The 20,305-nt window shown below is 41.4% G+C and overlaps 1 protein-coding gene across 5 annotated transcripts in view; it reads right to left on the minus strand.

The window, feature by feature from the left end:
• The window catches only part of LOC149275817 (RNA binding protein fox-1 homolog 1-like), a 44,197-nt gene extending 29,197 nt beyond the window's left edge, over nucleotides 1-15,000 (minus strand). For 2 of the 5 annotated variants that reach the window (XM_089504292.1, XM_089504291.1), the window contains exons 1-2: nucleotides 14,368-15,000; nucleotides 1,397-1,618 (exon numbers count right to left, since the gene is read on the minus strand). In XM_089504292.1, coding sequence (XP_089360418.1) covers nucleotides 1,397-1,618; nucleotides 14,368-14,493 — 348 coding nt within the window. In that variant the 5' untranslated portion in view covers nucleotides 14,494-15,000. Of the gene's footprint in view, nucleotides 1-1,396; nucleotides 1,619-2,503; nucleotides 2,592-14,224 lie in introns of those variants that run through there. The other 3 variants (XM_089504294.1, XM_089504293.1, XM_089504295.1) reach the window with 2 other exon arrangements.
• Nucleotides 15,001-20,305: the final 5,305 nt, after the last annotated feature.

Genomic DNA, 20,305 nt, shown 5'->3' on the forward strand with positions numbered 1-20,305 from the left:
ATTCAATTAATCTTGGGACAAGGGGGGGGGGGTAGATTCTTGCCTTTCCCAAGAGGCTCAAAGAAAAAGCAAACTGCTGCAACCCCTCTTATCTTGTGTGTTCTTCCTCATTAATAATTTTTGCCATCAAAAATGTTGATGTTGCTTAGCCAGATCCAGACATGTTCCAATTTTAATCTACGGAACATTGGAAAGTATGCCCCCCTTCCATGTGCCCCAGGTTTGGGCACTGACAATGGGATCAAGTTTAAGGGCTTATTCCTTATGAGCTCTAGAGAAAATTGAGTCCAAGATCGTGTTGTCTGGTGGAATTTGGGAGCTGAGCTACAAAAAGGTAACTTTCCCAAGCTCTTGATTTTAGACTTCATTTTCGTTTCTGTGTATACAATGCAATGAAGCTTTAATTTAACTCCCTCTGAGGACTAACTTTAAAAGGTGGCTCATAAATCCTATTTATTACATTTAAGGCATTTATTTACCATCTCTCAACCCACTAAATGGATGTACAGAGGGCGATCTTCTAAATAAATACATAGAAATAATAAATGTAGGACTGGGGTTTGTCCAGGAGTTTCCTCACACCCATGCCCATCTCTGAATTTACAAACACACACACCTGATCTACGGAGAAAAGAATCTCATAGGAAGCCGATTCCTATCCTGTGCTTAATTTCTAAAACGATGAGCCACAGACTAGAGTCCATGCTAGCTCCTGAAAGTACACCATTACTTTACTTTGGATGTACTTTCTCTCCTCCCCTCTTAAATTCTAAAGGATGGGGGGGGGGGTTGACATTTACTTTGTGATGTGTGTAAAGACTCTTTGGCCCTCGTGATCCTTTCCAGCCTATGATTCCATGATTCTTTGTCAGAGACACTCCTCTGTATTATTGCACAACCCTGAGAATCCAAACAGATTCTGGCACTAAGGCAGACTTGGTCAAAATTCTGTGCACCATGTCACCCACTGTAAGCCTTGCTTAATCCTAAAATGCCTCACTCGTTTCAGAAAACCCACTTGCCAAACACTCTAGTAGCCGTCACGGAGTTTGGCTTCTGCAATAAAAGGAATTAGCATTGCCCAAAACTACAGTACTTATTTCTGGGACACAAGAGGAGGTGAGATAAGGTTAGGGGAGATGGTACTGAAAGGTTATAGTGTCAACTAGCTCTCTTTGCCAAGTTGACTTTGCTTTTTAAAGTTAGACAAGAGTCCAGATCTTTGACCTACTGACACCAGAATGATCTTGGGGAAACTATGACACAATGATCATGGTGGGGACATTATATAGCTCAGCCTCAGCTCAGCCCCAGCTTCTCCAGAAGACAACCCCTTATCTCAGTAGTTGTTGAGATTTCCCAGAATGAGACCACCAAACACTCAGCCCCTACTTACGGCAGGTGGTGGTGGCAGCGGCAATGGCTCAGGTGCAGCTGCTCCTTGCTCAGGAAAGATGCGTAGATTATGATCTGCCGATGTTGGAGATGGGTACTCTGAAGGGGTGCTGTGGAGATGATACTGTGGAGGCAGCCGGGCCTGAGGTGGTGGTGGAGGGTATTGAGCTGGGAACGTCTGGGTCATGGCATCAGCTGGCGGCACTGCAGCATCTGGACTACCCTGCAGGGAGAAAAAGCAGAAAGAGTGAAGCAAGGAACCACAACTATCAGTGAACTTGGAACCTTGAGCCGTTTCACACTGCATAGTTACAGTGCTATGATTCCACATTAAGTATCTTGGCTGCATCCCATGGAATCCTAGGGCTTGTTGTTTTGGGAGGAACTATTGCTCTCTAGCAGAGAATTCTAAGTACTACTTCTTAAACTGCAAAACCCATAGGTTTTGCATAGGATAGAGTCATGGGAGTGTAATCATAGCACCATAATTGTGGACTGTGAAAGGCTTACTGGTCTGGTATAATAAACATATTGAGCCTACAAAAAAGAAAATACATTTAGGCTACATTCCTTTAGCCCAAAGAAATCCAAGTATTTTCTAATGCATCTTCTAAAGTCAAGAGGGACTCCTCAGAACGGAACAAGGGCAGAACACTTACCTTTATTACCACAAACAGACACTCGTTTCTCTCTCAGAAAATTCTTTCCTTTCCAATACCGCCTTTTCAAATATCCATTGCACCAAAAAGTATCTTTCAGTGTGTTTGCAGTGCCCTGAGAATATTGTCTCATTATCCTTGCAACATCCCTGTGAGGAGTACTATAATCTCTGTACCACAGATCTGAAGCTGAAGAAGAAAATCTGCCTATATGACAGCTTAGAAATGTTATTTTTGGGACTACAACTCCCAAAATTCTTAGAGTTATAGTTCCCAAATGTAACTTTTCCAAACTTTGCCCAAAACCTCACAACAAGCTGCATAGAGGTAACAGCTGGATGCAAAAGATTTCCCAGCATGTCCTTAAAGCCCCCAGACTTAAGAATTTCAGCACAGAAGATGCTCAGAGTAAAGCCAGGATCCTAGCACATATGTGTGTGTATAAGTACCTTTGAGTTGACTGTCCACTTATGGCAACCTCAAGAATTTCAGAGGGTTTTCTTAGGCAAGCAATTGTCAGAGATGAAGATGCCAGTTCCTTCCTTTGGGTTTACAGCAGCAAGTATTCATTGATGGTCTACCATTCAAGTACTAACCAGGGTTGACTGCTTAGCTTCCAAGATCAGGTAGGATCTGGTGCCTTTAGGGTACTTAGGCATGGATCCTAACATCCAGTCTTTATATTTAAGTTTTATTAAAATATAGGAAAAAAGTTTGTCATCCCCTTTTACTGTAAACTGCTCACTGCCCTCCTTTTCTTATTTCAGGACCCAGACATCCTGTCTTCCTCACAGCTCTTCTTGTATTAACAAGCCACACTGTCTCCCTAGTCTCTCACACAACGCACAAACACAGTTTCCTTGGAGAATCCAGGGATCTGAGCTGCCAAAGCCCAAAAGATCACAACTAGGAAAACATCACCCACCTACACCGACAGGCCCCATCCCCTGCCACTTCTCAGAACCTCTGCCAGGGTGGGATGCTCAGGAGGAGAAAAATGCACACTCTTCTCTCTCTCTTTCCCTCACATGGTCCAGGGCTATAAAGGCATCCCTTGTGCTGTTCCTTCAGCCAATGAGGAGGCATCACAACACATGTGAGCCCTTTAACTGGCCACCTTCTTATCAGCTACCATCACAAGCCTGCCCTTATTTGGAGCCTCTTGTCCTGTCTCATTGTCTTTCAGCTGTTTGGGGGGCTTTTGGACAAAAACAGAACAAGGAGGGGACATAAAGGAGATGGACAGCTGCAGATTTCCCTGGAATGTGCAATCTGCCAGAGAGGCTCAGCTCTGCAGCCCACGCACCTGCCCCACCTGTCCAAAAGCAAAGACAGATTAATCTCTGAGCCAACCATGGGCTTAATCCTAGGAGGAATCGAGCAGAGAATGCAGTCATAGGCAAAAAGCCCAAACACTATGTACTGTGTCCTTTGATTATTCTTATTTTTTTTTTTGGGGGGGGGGGAGAAGGAAAAGCTTGCTCCCATTTGGTGCGTCGTCAGATCTGCAGTAAAGACTTAAAAGCTGGAATTGGCTTCCTTGGGATGGTTACCCTGTTCAGTGTTTTTACTTATCCCAACTGATGTTTGTTGTGGTTGTGTGCCTTCAAGCCATATCTGACTTTTGGCGACTCTAAGGTGACCCTATTATAGGGTTTTCTTGGCAAGTTTACCATTGCCATCCTCTGAGGCTAAGACAGTGTGACTTGCACAAGGTCACCCAGTGGGTTTACATAGCTGTGCTAGGATTTGAACTCTGGTCTCCAGAGTCATAGTCCAAAGATCAAACCACTACACCATGCTGGCAGGCCTCCCAAAAATTTATCAATGGAATTTATGTAAGTGCTGATTTGATAATTGAATCAGTGCCTCTGTTCCAGTTGGTACCAGCCATAGGATATAGGCTTTTGTTGACTAATCAGTAAGGTTGAAATTATGGCACATTCATTAAATTTTTATCCTATCTTTCCAACATGGTGCGCAGACACAGATAGTATCGCTTTCCCCTCTCTTTACAACAATACTATGAGTGCAAAAGAGAGCTGAGCGTGGCTATCCCAAGCTCACTGTAATATGAATAGCAATCAGGTTACGCTATTTGAAACGCTGAATCCTGTTATAACAAAACACTGTAACTCTGTTAATAAAACAAGTAAACAATACAGCAGTGTCATTATAACAAAACATGTTAACACTTTTAGAAATGTAAATTGTTGCTGCAGCAAAAATAATCGCATTCAAAAGTTATAAAGGTAAATGGCTCATCCATGAAATAGTACAATAAATCAAATAGAATCAGGTAATCCTCCTATACAGTACTGTAGCAATCTTTCATCCATAGTCCAGATAGCATGTTGAAACATCCAAAAGTAGTGAAGATAAACAGCTCCTTAGTGAAGTAGTACAATGAATCAAGTAGAAACCAATTAATGTGTCAAAAACATTCAAAAGCAGCAGCTCAGTAATGGACTAGTGTAGCAAATCAAGTAGTAAAGTAGTAGTGAAGTTTGCTTTTGCCTGTGTCTATTGGGAAGGACAAGATTCTATCTCCTTTTCTTTTTTCTCCTTCCTGCTGAGTTGAGTGCAAACAACTTTGGCACTTTGAATTCAATTTGCAGCAACTGAAGTAAGCTGAGGACAAAGAAGGAAAGCAGGAGGAAAGAAACCAGAACATTTTAAAGGCAACTGAAAACATGGGATGACAAAGGATTAATTGGGACAGCCGCTGCCAAATCGGGACAGTTGGTTGGTATGTTGCTGGAATATAGATAGACTGGGCTAACTTGGAATGGATTTTTGTGCAGAAGGAATGTGAGCTTCCAGTTCAGTTCTGATATTCCACATACATTCCTGGTCTTGGGATGTTTATGTTATGTGTATGTCTGTGTTTTGCACTAGGCCAGCCTCCAGTTGGAACAGGGGTAGGCAACCTTTTTGAGCCGGGGGCCAGGTTGCTGTCCCTCAGACAACTGGAGGACCGAAGCTAAAAAATAAATAATTAAATAATTTTTTAAAAATTTAAATAAATAAATAAACCGGGACAAATGTAGGACAAAATTTTCAAATGGTGGACACTTTTTTTAAAAAAGTGGAGGACACGCAGAAAAAATTGCTGATTTTTTAAAAAATGTTAACATAAATGCATGTTTCTGAGGCTTCTATAGACAATTGCCCCCGCGCATGAGAGGCCAAAGGCCCTGGTGGCAATCGGCAGCAGGACCGGGCTGGGGCCGGTCCCAAGGCCTTGCCGGGCCGCATCCGGCCCGCAGGCCGCAGGTTGCCTACCCCTGAGTTAGAAGAACACAGGACTCTCAGAAAAAACAAGGTGATCTTAACATGCCTAAGATCTGTGTACAACTGCGCTCTAGTTATTTTTAAGCCTCTTTTCAATCTGCTGCATTACTTATGCTGGAAATGAAAAAGGGAAAAAAAAACTATTCTTTTAGCATTTGGGGGTAGCTTTTCCACATTCCCTCCTGCTTTTTTCAGCATCTTGAAAAGACACCCATTTCATGGATTCTGCTAGTATGGAAATTTCTTTAAGTTTAATTAATTGGTAAAAAGACAATTAATCAGGAGCATTTTTGGTGGATAGCTCTGTTTTAAATTAGGGCTCTCCAGTGCCCTCTTTCAAGCACACTAGGGGTTCCTGGAGGTCATACAACTCTAGGCCCAAGTTTGCATTAATCCACAGACCCATGCTGTGAATTGTGCACTGTGCGTCTGCCAAATGGATCCGATGTATCTCCTACAGAGACTGATACTTGGGAGGACTGCAAAGTACACAGTCCCTGCACCAGATTGGGCTTGATCTTCCCCGGGCCCTCTTCCCACATATCTTCTCTGCTAGAGCTTGGAACAGATGGCATTAAAAAACTCTGATGCGGACGTGGCAGCCGCTGTTCTGCAAGGATGTGCTACAAGAACACAGAGGCATAATAGTTTTCACAAAACTGGCAAAATGGTGCCTGAGATGTACCTGGGGTAGCCAGATCTCAGTCCCTGGCCCTGAGTCTCTAGTTTTCATAAGTCATTTCCAGGTAGAAGACCAGGGTACAAGGTTTCTGTGGGCTCAGCTCAAGGCAAGAGGAAAGTACTGTGTGCAACTCTTCAGCTCAGCCAGTAGAGGAGCAGCTTGCTACAGTTTGCAATACTTAATTCATTTGCTGCCACAACTTGCAAACTTTACAGGAGGTCTATATATTTACGTAGTTTCCCTTTTTGACTCACAGTTATGATGGTGCCAGAGCTCACCTTCTATTCTGCACCAAAAGGTATCTTTCACTGTGTTTCACAAGATTAAACTGCCTTACTTTACGTCACTAGGGGCCTGCCCTAAGTCTCATTGAGGGAGGACTTTCTCTTTGTTCCAAAGCGTTCTCAGAAATCGCGCCCTCTGGAACGGATGTAGGACGTGATTGGAATGCCCGGCGGCAGTGGCGGCATACCCTTGTGCAATAAGATGCATTCCTAGCCCCATCCTGTTCCATGCGCGCCCATGTGCACCCCCCGTTTTGGAACGCAACGGGCCCATTTCAGGACCCGTGCGATAAACTTCCATGAGTGCTGGAATGTGTGAGAAAGCAAACTCCCAGACAAGCGCATAGATGCAGACCCAAAGTGTGAATAACAAACCCAGAATGCCTGAGATTAATTGCATTGTTCCACTAAAAAAAAAAAAGAAGAAGAAGACATCTGAATGACACTTTGGATGGAAGGATAACCTTAACTTGAAAACTGCAGTGTTAGATAATTGGTCTTCAATTTCAGAATTTACCAGTTCAGTCTAGTCAAAACTACCAGGGAAAGTGGAGCCATGAAAAGAGTCTCACGTGATGCCTCCAATACAAAGGACAGAATAATGGTCTCGGGCAGGTGGGGTGCCCACATTTGACAGCCACCTGTTTCCTATAAAGTTGTGTGCTCATTTAGGCAGACATAGGGAGTAAATAAATAGGTTAAAAGAATCTAGCCTCATAACTTGCTCTCAAGATTTACATCTGTTTTCCTGCCCAACAGAGATTCTCTCTCTCCCTGCCACACTCTCACACACCCCTCTACAACCACCATTAGTGCATCACTGGAGACAGTCTGTAAAGCACCCCTTTCGGACATGATTTCTTATCAGAGTTGGCTCCACTTCCAGTCCTTATAAATAGCTCCACTTGACTGCAGCACCATCTTGTCACTCACGCAGCCCAAGAGAGGCCCCAAAAGGGGAGCAGCCCAGGCACGTATGTTCATAAATAGAAACCCGTATTGAGGAATTTTCCTTAGACCCAAGGACTGATGAGTGGCCTCTGGAGGCAGTCCAGATAACCTGGATCAGCCAAGTTCTTCTATGTGAAAAACGTTTTGCAGGCTGTTTCTGACACATTTTCCCCAACCCAAATGAATCAAGTCCACAACGCGGAAGGGAAATGTCCAAGGAGTTAGACTACTTAGTGAGGGTTTCATACCCTCCAGTGTTCCTCAGATGAAATCTAGGACACATGTGAACAAGGAAGAGCAGAGTGTGATCAAGATGGCAAAAGTTGTTAAGGAAGAAGAACAGAAAACCTAGGAGATGCTGCAGCAATTTGATTTTGCCTCAGCCTCCTTTCCTCCCTGCAGAATTAACTGAATAAAAACTACCTTTGCTCTTTGAAATCAGTTTGCAGCAACTGAAGTAAACTGAGAACAAAGGGGGAAAGTGGGATATGCTAGATGACAGTTCCCTTCATCTCCAGTGAGTCTGATTATGAAAGCTGTATTCTAGCATATCTAGAAGGCTTCAAGGGTTGACTTTAAAGCAGAGACTGAGGCCATGTCCGCACGGAGGAAAAGGAATATTCCTGCCCCACTGTCACACTGAACTGTTTAGATTATGGACATGGACTCAGAATGCATCAACAACGCTGTATAAATAATGCAGTTTGATACCACTTTAACTACCATGATTTCATCCTTTAGAATCCTGGAATTTGTAGCTTTGTGAGGCAACATCGCTCTTTGGCACAGAAAGCCAAAGACCTTGTAAAACTACAAGTTCCAGGAATCCATAGGATGGAGCTACAACACTTAAAGTGGTGTCAAACTGCGGTGTTTCTACGGTGTAGATGTACCCTGAAAACTGTGGCTTTCTACACACAGTTGTTTCTGCAGTGTCTATCAACTCAGGCTAACACAGTCAATAGGATTATGGTGGCTACAATCCAACAAGATCTAGTGGGCCAGAGTTGCCATCCCTGATTCAAAAGCCTCAGAATTAAAAACAAAACAAAACAAAACCCTGCATTATTATGAGCAAAAATTATAAGTTTGGTTCTTCCTTCCTTATCTATATAAAGGAGCTTTACTGGCTTTTCAAACTGCTTATAAATTCAAAAGGATCAGGTAGCAGGATCAACTCTGGAGTAGAGCAAACCATTCTAAATCATATGGACTAACAGTCTGACTTTATAAGGCAACCTCCTATGTACTGTGATGATACTGAGCTACATGGTGAAAGAGGATCTTCCACATCCTACACAAACTGCCAACAGCCTTAAGTATGAAGTGATGGTCACAAGGACTCTATTTCTTTTCCTAGTGTGTTAAAAACAGGGAGATGACTTACGAAGTAGATTTGCAGACACGGAACTGTGGTCCTTTCACATCATACAGTTATAGTATTGTAATTCTACTTTAACTGCCATAGCAACATGCTATGGAATCCTGGGATTTAAAGTTGGGGGGGGGATGCAGCCATGACACTTAATGTGGTATCATAGTGCTATAACTATGTAGTGTCGAAAGGCTCAAGGTTCCAGGTTCACGGTTCATTGTGGTTTCTTGTCTACTATTTTTGCTTTGTAGTTTGGTGAGGCACCAGAATTACCTGGCTGAGCATTCTAAATATGACTCAACAAATTGAAAATCCCAAGATTTCATGGGACGTTGTCATGGCAATTAAAATGGAATAGTGTTATAAATTGTGTAATGTGAAAGAGCCTCTGGCCTTGTGAATAGGTAGGAATTGTGTTGGGAGTGGCTTGCAGGGAGTTCGGGGGGATTCACAGTGCTTGCAACTTCAGGGAAAGAGGTATTGTCATATTGTGACTTTTGGTCCCACCAAAGCTCACTAAAATGCCCCAGTGAGAAGCCCACCAGTGGAACAAGAATGCAATGTATTCTCCCACCCACAGAACCCAACAACATGCCCATCATTACAAGTATCCATTGAGACCCTTATCTTCTATTAATTTCTCTAATTCTCCCTCTAAATCCACCCAAGTTGCTGGCCTTCACATCCCATTCCCTGAAATTTATTCTCCAATCTTATATGTGTACAGTGGACCCTTGTTATACGCTGGGGTTTGGTTCCAAGATTCCCCGTGTATAACAAAATCCGTGTATGCTCAAGTCCCATTAAACATAATGACATAGCACAATGGTGTCCCTTATAAAAAATGGAAAATCAAGGTAAATTTATACTTTTTTGGAACATTTTCAAACCGTGTATGCTTGAATCCGTGTATAAAAAATCCGTGTATAAGAAGGGCCGACTGTACATGAATTTTAAGTATTGTACATTGAAGCCATGCCACATAGCACATAAGACCCATTCAGTGTACAAATGTACTGTGAAGCTCTGCACTTGGCTTTGTACTTTATGATTGTGCCAAAGCCTCTGACAGGTGTACACAATGACACATTGCAACAGTCTGCTCTACTTGTGTTTATGTCCCAGTTGTTCCAGAGACAGCCCTTCTTTTATGGTTCTTGTTCCCACTATGCCTCTATTTTTCATTTCAGGGAGATACTGGAAATGTACTAACACCCTTCCTTGTGTTAAAAGCTATTGGAGGGAGAGTAGCTGGGGCAGGTCATATGGATCCTAGCTCTACCCCATCTGCATGCCAATGCATGCCCAAGGAGCCAAAATTGTAATGTACCAGCTGCTGCATCCTCATACCTTCAGAGGATGTGTTGCATAGAAATATTTAACACCTACAAAGAGACCCATTGTACAATTTGTACTATTTATCAACTGCAAACCATCATTTTACAAACCAGTGTGGTATAGAGGATTGAGAGGTGCACTGTGGCTTGGGAGACCAGGGTTCAAATCCCAACTCAGCCATGGAAACCCACTGGGTGACCTTAGGCAAGTCACACTCTCTCAGCCTCAGAGGGAGGAAAAAACAAACCCACCTCTGAACAAATCTTGCCAAAAAAAATCTGTGATAGGGGCATCATAAGTCAGAAATGACTCAAAGGCATATAACAACAATGACAAAAACCACGATTTCATTATTGTTATGTGCTTTGTAGGACTAATTGCAAAGGAAGATAAGTTCCCAAGATGAGCCATTCTGGATCAGACCAAAGATTTGCCTCAGGGGAGGATAAATTCGAGATGCAGAAAGGCTCTGAAGACTACACCCTCCCATCCATTCATGGTCCCTGAATGTTTTCCAGTGGAAAAGGCCAATTCTATTGTCTGTAATAGGACATTTTGCTCTGTTCTCTCTCCCCTCTCAAACAGGCAGTGACCAACACAGCCAGCAACTAAATGCCTATGAGAAGTCCACAAGCAGGACAGGAATGTAGCATGAGACTCTTGCCTGTGTTCCTTGGCATAAGTCTTCTGATACTGGAGATAACATGCAGAAGAGTCTCATTCTACATGAGCAAGTAACCATCGATAGGCTTAGCCTCCACGAATTTTCCTGATCCCCTTTTTAAACCATCAGTGCACCTTATAGGTGAAGACTGCATGTATAATAAGTGGGCCATGTGTGAGTAGGAGCATATAAGTGGGTGCTTAGGAAATTATTCCTGGTATGAGAATGTGGATATATTACAACTTTACAGGAGCATGCCTGTATCCATCTGTGAATTGTTGGAAGCTCTGTCTGTCCATTTGCTTGTTTCCTACAACACACACACACACACAGCTAGTCAGATGTACTTGTTAAAGGATGGCTAACAAGAAGAAAATCCAGGTTGACATCCCCACTCTGCCTAAGACCCTCTTCTTTGAGGGCTATAAATACAATTACAAATAATTGTATAGATTTTTAAACTATTTGTCGATGCAGGCACAGTTTACTGGCTATGCCACACAGCAGAATTAATGCATTTTGACACTGTTTTAATTGCTATGGTTCCATGCTATGGAATTCTGAAATTTGTAGTTTTGTGAAATATTTAGCCTTCTCTGCCAGACTGCTCAGGTAACGCAACACGCTACAGATTCAGGGATTCCATAGCCATGCAGTTAAAGTCTGCATTAACTCTGCAGTGTAGATGCAGCCCATGATTTCTACAATTGTACCTGAGGCTATATCCTATATACCTTAACACCCCAAAATGATATGGATATACGTGGATAGGGGCCCTCTCACACTAGCTGCTCCTTAGTAATTAGTTTCCCTTCCATTAGATTTTGTCAAAGCCCCAGCCTAAGTATCTTCAGTAAATTAAGACCATACTGGAGAGACAGTGTGGGGCAATGGTCAGATCTGGGTTCTAGTACCCCCACAGTTATGAATTTCACTGGCCATGGGCCTGGCCTTTCTCACAGCTGGACTAATCTGACAGGGTTATTGCTAAAGATAACACAGGGAAAGGAGAGCAACATTTGCTATCTTTTGCTCACTGGAAGAAATGCAGGACATAAGTATAAAACAAATTTCATTCCATTCAGGAGGGAGTGTTTGGACCAGCTCATTATTAACAAATATTTTTATATTTAAGTTGGGTGCTCAGTCTCCTCCACTATGCTTTTAAATAGTTTTGCCTTTTCATAATACATGTAAAGGGAAGAGTAAGTGTTTAGAAAGCTTGTCAAGACTTTTCAGTTCTACTACTCAGTTTTCAGTTAGTATATCAGAACTGTTATATTAGAAGGTATGAAGCAGAAAATCATAGTGGTATCTTATTCTTTTGCCGACATCACAAACACACACACAACATGGTGGCTCATTAACAACACTTTAATGGCATACAGGAATTGTGTCCCTTCAGGCATCAGTTTTAGGGAGAACCATGAAAAGGTAGCAATCTGTCAATAATTCATATCTCAAGTATATTTTCTCCACCATGATTTAGATTGTTTGCCCCAGGCCCCAGAATATCTCTTGATCCATTTTGGTTTGTTTTCAGCATTGTTACTGACTGACACAGATTCTGCTTTTGTTGCTATGCTGTTTACAATTTCATTCTCTCACTTTAAACTGCAGCTTTGTATTGGGAGCGTGAATCATTTTAGCTATTTGGTGAGACACCTTTGGGGGGTAACATGTGGAAGCAGTGGTGGGATAAATTTATTTTAACAAGTATAAAAGTACAATAAATAAAACAAAATAAACCTAAGGTTTACAGATAAGCTTTTTGGCAAGGGAGACCGAGAGAGAATCTGACTGTTATGAATCATTCCATAAGCAGTTCAACACATTCTGTCAGTGGGATTTTGGCCGCATCTTTCCATTATCCATCTGCCGTGCACTAATACTCACATTACAGATGAATATAAAAGCACAGAGAGTGAAAGGGGAAGCATAAACAAGAAGTCAATGTGCAAAGGGATCTTGCAACACCTTTGAGACTAACTGAAAGAAAGAAGCTGGTAGCATGAACTTTTGTAAACATGAGCCTACTGCATCTGAAGATGTAGACAGAAGTCTACGAAAGCTATGCTACCATCTTCCTTCAGTTACAGTGCATTGGTTATTAAATATATTTACCTCTATCTGGTTTAAAGCTGAATTCAGGCAGCATCTTGATCTTATCAGACATTTTTTGCTGCCAAATGTGCCACCCAAATATAGCCCAGGTCCATCTCTGCTTCCAGAGCTGCTCCCCCTGGCTCTTTTTGGATCCAGCTGTTTTCTGACTTAAGAAAATGGCCAGCGGAGCAGCTCTGGAAGGGGGGATGGACCCAGGCTGTATTCAGGTGGCAGATTTGGTGGCAAAAACATCTTATAAGACCAGGATGCCGCCCAAATTCAACTTTAAACCAGACAGAGGTAAATCAATTTAATAACCAATGCAATAAATCTCTTAGTCTCAAAGGTACTACACGATCCCTTTGCATACTGATTTTCCAAACACACACAGCTAAGCCTTTGAATTCTACCAAGAAGTCAATATGAGAGGTACTGAGGCCACTTCTTTCAAAGTGCAAATATCCAGGGCACTGACACAATGGCATGAGATAGCCAAAGTCTAGAGGCCACCAGTGAAGCAGTTTACAGTTCAAGACGGGTGCCTCAGCCAGAACTTAGAAAAGTAACTTTTTTCGGCTATAGCTGCCAAGATCCTCCAAACTGGCATGCTAGTGGCCACACCAGGTGAAGGGTATAACTGTAAGAGATTTGACAGTGCCCCACCCCTGTGGTGAAACCATCTGGACATTCAAATGAATGTAATGACCCTGCAAATGCCAGTTCACTTACTAAGTTAGATTTAGGTCTTCACATGTGCCACGCCTTCTCTTCCAAGGACTTTACAACAACATTTAAGCTTCTGAGGTACATGAGAGCATTCCCATCTACCTGTACATTATTCCCAGCATCTTCTTGTAATATCACACCTCTCATAAAGACTCTGTGTTGTATTCTAAAAACAGTTGAGCCTTGACCAACTTAAGAGTGCTCAAAAGAAACCAGTCTTGGGAATGGTGCATCTCCAACAGAGAGTCAGACCCTGGAGTCTGAGCAATGCACATTCTTGCTTTCCCCACAAATGGTTTGCCATTGTTAAAACTATGCTGTGGTCTACCCAATTTAGGGGCTCTTGTCTTGCACCACCATTTTAGCTGTGTGATCAGTGCATAATTAAGTCTATAATTCATTACTAAATCTATAATTAAATCTTCCTCCATGATGGCTCTGCCCATTGACAGAGTACATCTGTCTTCTATATACTGAAGGGAGTCCATACAATCAGGTATAAAATGGATTGATCTCTTCGTTCCCCCAAGAGCCGTAAATATCTCGCCCCTTACAAGGAAAAGACTTTCTCTCTCTCTGAGCAATTCTGTAAAAATAACTCAGGAATGGAGGGATTTATCTGCGGGGGAGGCATTATCAGCTGTCCCCTCAAGACCACCAGCCAGCCACAGCTGGGCCCTGTCAATGACACGGAGAACACACAAACACAGAGAGATTTATATAGATAGAGATGAAAACAAACGATCGTACCTGAACCAGTCCGGAGTAACATTGGGGTGCCGGAGGGTAGACAGGCAGGCTGTAAGGGTGCAGAACTACAGCTGGCGGGGACAACATGGCACATAATAAAAGTTAGGGCCCGACCACCCAGTCCCCAAAGTAGTTAAAAGCACCTCTGTCCAAGCGGCTTTGGCACCGGCCGAGGGAGTGTTGAGTGGCAGATGGGACAGTGCCACTGAAAGACGCCAACAGCTGTTGAGAACACAAGCGCCTGTCACAAACTGCCTGGGCAGAAGCATCTGTACTGGGATAGAGTCTCACGAGGGACGCACAATTTTGAGCCACAAAGTAATCACAAGGTCCTGAAGTAAACCTGACTTTTCCACAGGTGTATGCCTATCTTGCTGCCATTATATTTTATCCGTATCACAGAAATACAGAAGTAGCATATATCTCACTCTATACAAAAAAAGTATGAGTGGTTATTATTATTTTATTGAGATTTACTTTCAGTGTAGAGTTATACAGCACATGACCCAGCCGAGTCAAATTTAGTCTCACTAACTTCAATGGAGTCGTTAAACATGAGCTTGTATCTCTCCTACTGAGATCAATGGGATTTATGCAACGATCAGTGGAGCTTCTTCCCAAGTAAAGTGATTAGAGAAGTGCAGCTGTAGGAACCCTTCACTTTGACCAGATGAGGCCCATAATACAGTTTTACATTGTGCTATCTGCAGCCTTAAAAACAGAAAGCAAGGCAGGAAATGTATATTTTATATGTAAATAAAATATGTAAATGAAATATTTTACATGTAAATAAAAAAACGAGCCAGAGTAGTGTTTTGAGGGCTGGACAATGACTCTGGAGACACTCAGCCATGGACACGCACCCACTAGGTGATCTTGAGTAAGTCACACTTTCTCAGTCTCAGAAGAAACCAAAAGTAACCTGCCTCTGAATAAATCTTGCCAGGAAAAAACCATGATAGGTTTACCTTAGGGTCACCATAAGTCAGAAATGACTTGAAGGCACACAGCTGTACAACAACAGTCTATAATGCATAGGCAGAGAACTTGCCAGTTAACTGGCAAACATTTTTATTTTCAATTAGCTAAAAGGTTTCAAGAAGAGGCTTCTCTAGTATGCTCACTCTGCTTTTACAGGAGGGCCAGCAAGGGCCAAGCCAAGTTATTTTGCTGTCTAATATGAAGAAGATTGTGGTGTTTCCTTCACGTTCTATGTACAAAAGCTCACTGAGCTGAATATTTTTTTCTAGCGCTGACAATGGGGCAGCATCTTCCACTGCACCTGAAAGTAGCAGAGTAATTTAGAGGGCACAGGATAGACTGCAGGGCACACTCCCAGCATTATTTCCCTCATGCAGTTTCCTTACTTTGCCTAATAGCAGGGCTAGGAGTGGATCCAGACAGTGTCATCTTCTATTAGTAAAAACATACAGACACACACACTTTCCCCTGGCTACTCACATCTTTTGTGGTAACAAAAAAGAAAAAAAAAGATTAAAGTGAGGAACATAGAACCATGCACATTGCCTTTCAACTGGTGATGCGATGGGCTGGCCATCTGGAAACCCTACTGGCATCTCTCCTATTTTTTCTTAAAAGGTAACATCAAGCTGTGCGTTTCATCTCCACAGCAGGAGACATCCACACAAGCAAGTTTCCAATTCCAGTAATAGGTGGAAGACAGGATAGGATTTCAGGGAAAAAGGGACGGAGAGACATTTGCAACTCCTTGGTGAAGGGCAAATTAAACATCAGCCTGCTCCATGAATAATAGTGAACAGTGTAGGTATTCCATGGGAGTTACCATGTCTATAATTCATGCACCCACTCATTAGTATGGCCGCTTGCCCAAAAAGAGGGAATGCATTGCCAAACAAGAGGACAAGAATCTGCACCATCTAATTTGAATGTAGAGAAGTACATTTAGCAATAATGAATACAATTTAATTAGAAACACACTACATCTCAGCAGCATAGACCATGACCAGACAACCTGCTGGCTAGGTATTGAAAGTGTGCAACTTCATAACCATGGGCTGCTCTCACTTCCTATAATTCTTTATATTATTATTATTATTATTATTATTATTTACATTTATTTGTATCCCACCTTCCTCCCAAAATTGGGACTCAAAGCAGCTTACAGTTTAAAAAACAATGAGGGTTTGCCCTGTCAATACCATCATTTCATCATCATAAACTTCATTGCATATGGCTAAAGGCCTTGACAATATGTGAAATAAAATATAAGCAAAAATAAAAATAAATTATTTAAAACATTTGACATAATTTTAAAAGCATTTTATAGACATCTATTGTGAACACTTGGAGCAGGGGAATCCTATGTTCTCTAGGATCCTTGCCACGTTGGAGAGCAGAAATCAGATTTTTTTTTTAATTTCAGCAGAAAAGATAGATGGCCTTTCAGGAAATTTATCAGAACTCTGGATCAATATGGTGTATAGTTAAGTGGCCTCCAAATATGTGCTTAAAATGGGCAGGCTCACAAGTCTTATGGGAGAAACCTCTCTACATCAAATGCCAGAATTTGGTTTCACTGCTTTCAATAAAGGCCAGACCCAAAGATCTCCAATAGTTAACAAAATAAGCCTTCTCCCCCTCCCCTAGTAAGTTTTAAAAATGCATATATTTTACATGTTAATGCAAATCACAGTTATACAGAAACACTGAAATTTTGACTTCCTACCATTCAGCTGTTGGCTCCATTTGTTATATAATTCAATTCTAAATTTATGCAATTTATAGTGATCTTCTACAATAAATGAACAATCTTCCTATTACTAAATTTTATTAGCTAATCTATCATGTCCATTATCAATAAAGTTCCCCATTTTTCTCTCAGATTTATATTCAACATCTTCCAGTCTTTCTCGAAATTCTAAAGCAACTTCTCCTTTAGTAGCCTTGATCGTTTATCAATTTCAGCTAAGTCGCATAACTTTAATATCCAGTCTTCTTGCATTGGTATTTTTGTTGGTGTTTTTGTTGCTAAGGAAGGTTTTATACTCTCTTAATTGTTGTTTCACACACACACACACACAAAAAAAATGGAATCAGTAGTGCTTTCACCTGCCATGTTAGTTTACTCAGCTTCTTTTTCTTGGACTCGCATTCTATCAAACCAGATCTGAATGACCACAGAGATTTTATGTCCTGATAAATTTCCCTGATATTATGAGATCCCACAAAAGTATGTTGTTGTATCCCTTGAAACTTTTCTGTTCCTGGCATCTGTCTGATGTTGGTATCAACTGTATGGACTTTATCACATGGGGACCTATGTGCTTGCATCCTGAAGAGGGTTAAAGTGTTGTCATTCCAGAAAAGCACACAAATGCGCAATTGATTATAATACATAGAGTACAACAAGACATTAAAAGGATATTATTATTGCAAGAGAGTGGGTCGAAAGCACATTTGTTTTTCAGACAGATGCAGAAAAATCCCATTGATGGCTTGGAAATAAGTGTTTTGTGCAGTAGTTGTGTCACTAGAAGTCACCCAGAAAAATAAATAATTTTATTTACACTATTTTCTTTATAAAGCATCCCTACCTCTCCTCAGCTAATGACTAATGGGAAAGGCTTAAGGAGGAGACACATTCACACACAACCATTTCTCTCTGTGTGTCTGTGTTGTGTGTGCCTGCTGCCCCTTTAAGAACAAGGCTGCCTCCCTCTCGGCACAACAAAGGAACTATGAGAACAGGGAGAACCCCCCAGATGGTTATCAGACTGTAGCAAAGAAAGCATATTTGTGAATGTAATTGAAATGAAAACACTGTGTTTTCCGAAAATGCCTATTCCCTGATTCATGTCACTTTCTGTTTGGATTCTAATTGGTTTGCATGCAGCATCATTTGAAAAGCAATTGTGAAATTGTGCCTAATACCCTGGATAACCCCAGGTTCTGTCCAGTTTAAGTTATCAATTTTCCCCATGTGATAAAGTCCTAAGAAACCATTTAAAACATTTTTCACCTTCCAAGAGGCATTTTAAGATCTGTCCAAGTCCCAGAAAGAGTTTCTTGAAGTCTGAGGCTCAACCTGAGAAGAAAGTGATAACCTTCAGCTCTAGCATCAAATGACTACACATAAGGAATAATAGTATCTGACCATATGATATGATCAACCACACTGGCCCCTTTGTCAGGTATGTAAAGTACCCCTTAAAGTGGTCTAAATAAGTTCCATTCAGGCATCTGAGATAAAATTTACAAATTAAAGAGAAAATTGAAAAATAGTTAAAACATCTCCCCCCCCCATCAAACTCTAGAACTTTTTCCACCTTAAAAACAAGTCACTGTTTGTCCTAGCATTAAAATCACTGCAGATTAGAATATGTGATTAGGATAATCTGTAAACAAACTATCAAATGAATCTTCCAACTTGGCCCAAATTTCTAATGAGGTTCTGGCAGAACTTGGAGGGAGCTCAACATTGATGCATATCGGAGGGTTTGGTTTGCAGCTTTGAATAATTAAGGCCTGAAAATAATTTGAAGCTAACCCAGCTACTCTGCTTCAGCCACCTCTATAGTGGAAGAAATCAGAATAGCTGGACCTCTACAGCCAAGACCTGCATTAGAAGATTTCTGAGCAAACTTTCCCCACAACCTATAACCCTGTAATCTCAGGGAATTGTTCTCTACAAGCCTGGTCTCCTGAAGGTAAATTATCTCCAAAGTCTAAGATACTGAATAAAGTCTATGTTGTCCAATTTATTTCTCCAACCTGCAGTACTCGAGGTCATGAGATTTATAGGACAATGTAGTTCTTGCTGTTTCATAATCAGTCCTCAGGTGAGTCAATGCATATCTGCTACCTGAACATTTCAAAATGTGTTTCAAAGGGCGGCCTGGTGATTTGTGTTCAGATAGGCAGATAACCCTTTCCTATAGACATTTGCTGGGTTCTATGACTCCTGGAAGATAGAAATGTCACTTTAAGATCCACAGTCTGCATACTCAAAGTATTTAGTTTGCTGACCAGATATCTTAGTTGCTTAACTGGAATATTATTAGGGATACACCTTCTTTCCTCTAAATTCTAGGCAATGGCCAGTTAAAAAACTATTACAGTTCATAAAAACCTTAGGGACAAACTTTAAATCGTTCTGCTCAGGGGAGGGTTCCCAGGTTCCTGATGCTATTGTTATTCTAGATCAAGGCATCTTGGTTTTAAAAAAACAACTTGATGCAGCAATAATTTCCTGGTTACTTAAAGACAATTTTGGACATGGGAGCAGAGGTCAGTAAAAGAGAAATCCAGAACCACCGTTCCTTTATTTCCTTTTTGTGGAAATCATAACAAGCATATCTGCCTCAGCCCATTTAAGGTTTAAAGCAGTTTGGTGTTCTAAATCTTCTAAGAGGCCTTCTTCCTGAAGAAAAAGCCATTTCTACCCCTTGTAGTACAGTTAATAGAACTGTTTTCTCAAGAGTAGGTACTTTTAGGATTTCAACAGAATGAAACGGTATCCCAGATATTAATTTTCTTGGGTTTCAGATAGTCCTTTTGGACACAAATCATAAACAGGCTCTATGAATGCCATTTCTCTAGGGAAGGTGTCTGTTATTTAAATAATAATTTCCATTCTTTGAGTTTGCTAAATTATGCATGCGAGGAAGTATTGCTCATTGAGTGATGTGTATGCAGATCCCACTTGAATTAAATTCCTCTGTAGAGCTGCCTCTAGATAGCATGTTTGGTTAGTATCTTTGAAAGTCAAAATCACCATGCCTCTCAACTTTTAGGTCTTGTGGGATACAAACAGGAGCCTTATATATCCATTGAGTTATTCCACCTAGTCCTCAATATATCTAAAATATGCTCTGACACTTCTAAAGCTGAGATCCATGCATTATTGGTATCCTTAATGTCCAGTTTAAAATGGTGACATAATTCTCAGTGTTAGATGGTGGAACTTTTACAAGTGTTAGCTTACTGAAGGCAGAACCTACCATATTTGCTCTCAACTTATAACTGCAATGCCTCCATTTCCACCTATGCCACAGTTATCTAGCATAGTCTGACACGAATTATGGATGGGTTAATGCGTGT

This window comes from Sceloporus occidentalis, unplaced genomic scaffold (assembly GCF_023333645.1).
Source record: "Sceloporus occidentalis isolate IW3139 unplaced genomic scaffold, rSceOcc1.0.p SCAF_265, whole genome shotgun sequence".
Classification (NCBI taxonomy): domain Eukaryota; kingdom Metazoa; phylum Chordata; class Lepidosauria; order Squamata; family Phrynosomatidae; genus Sceloporus; species Sceloporus occidentalis.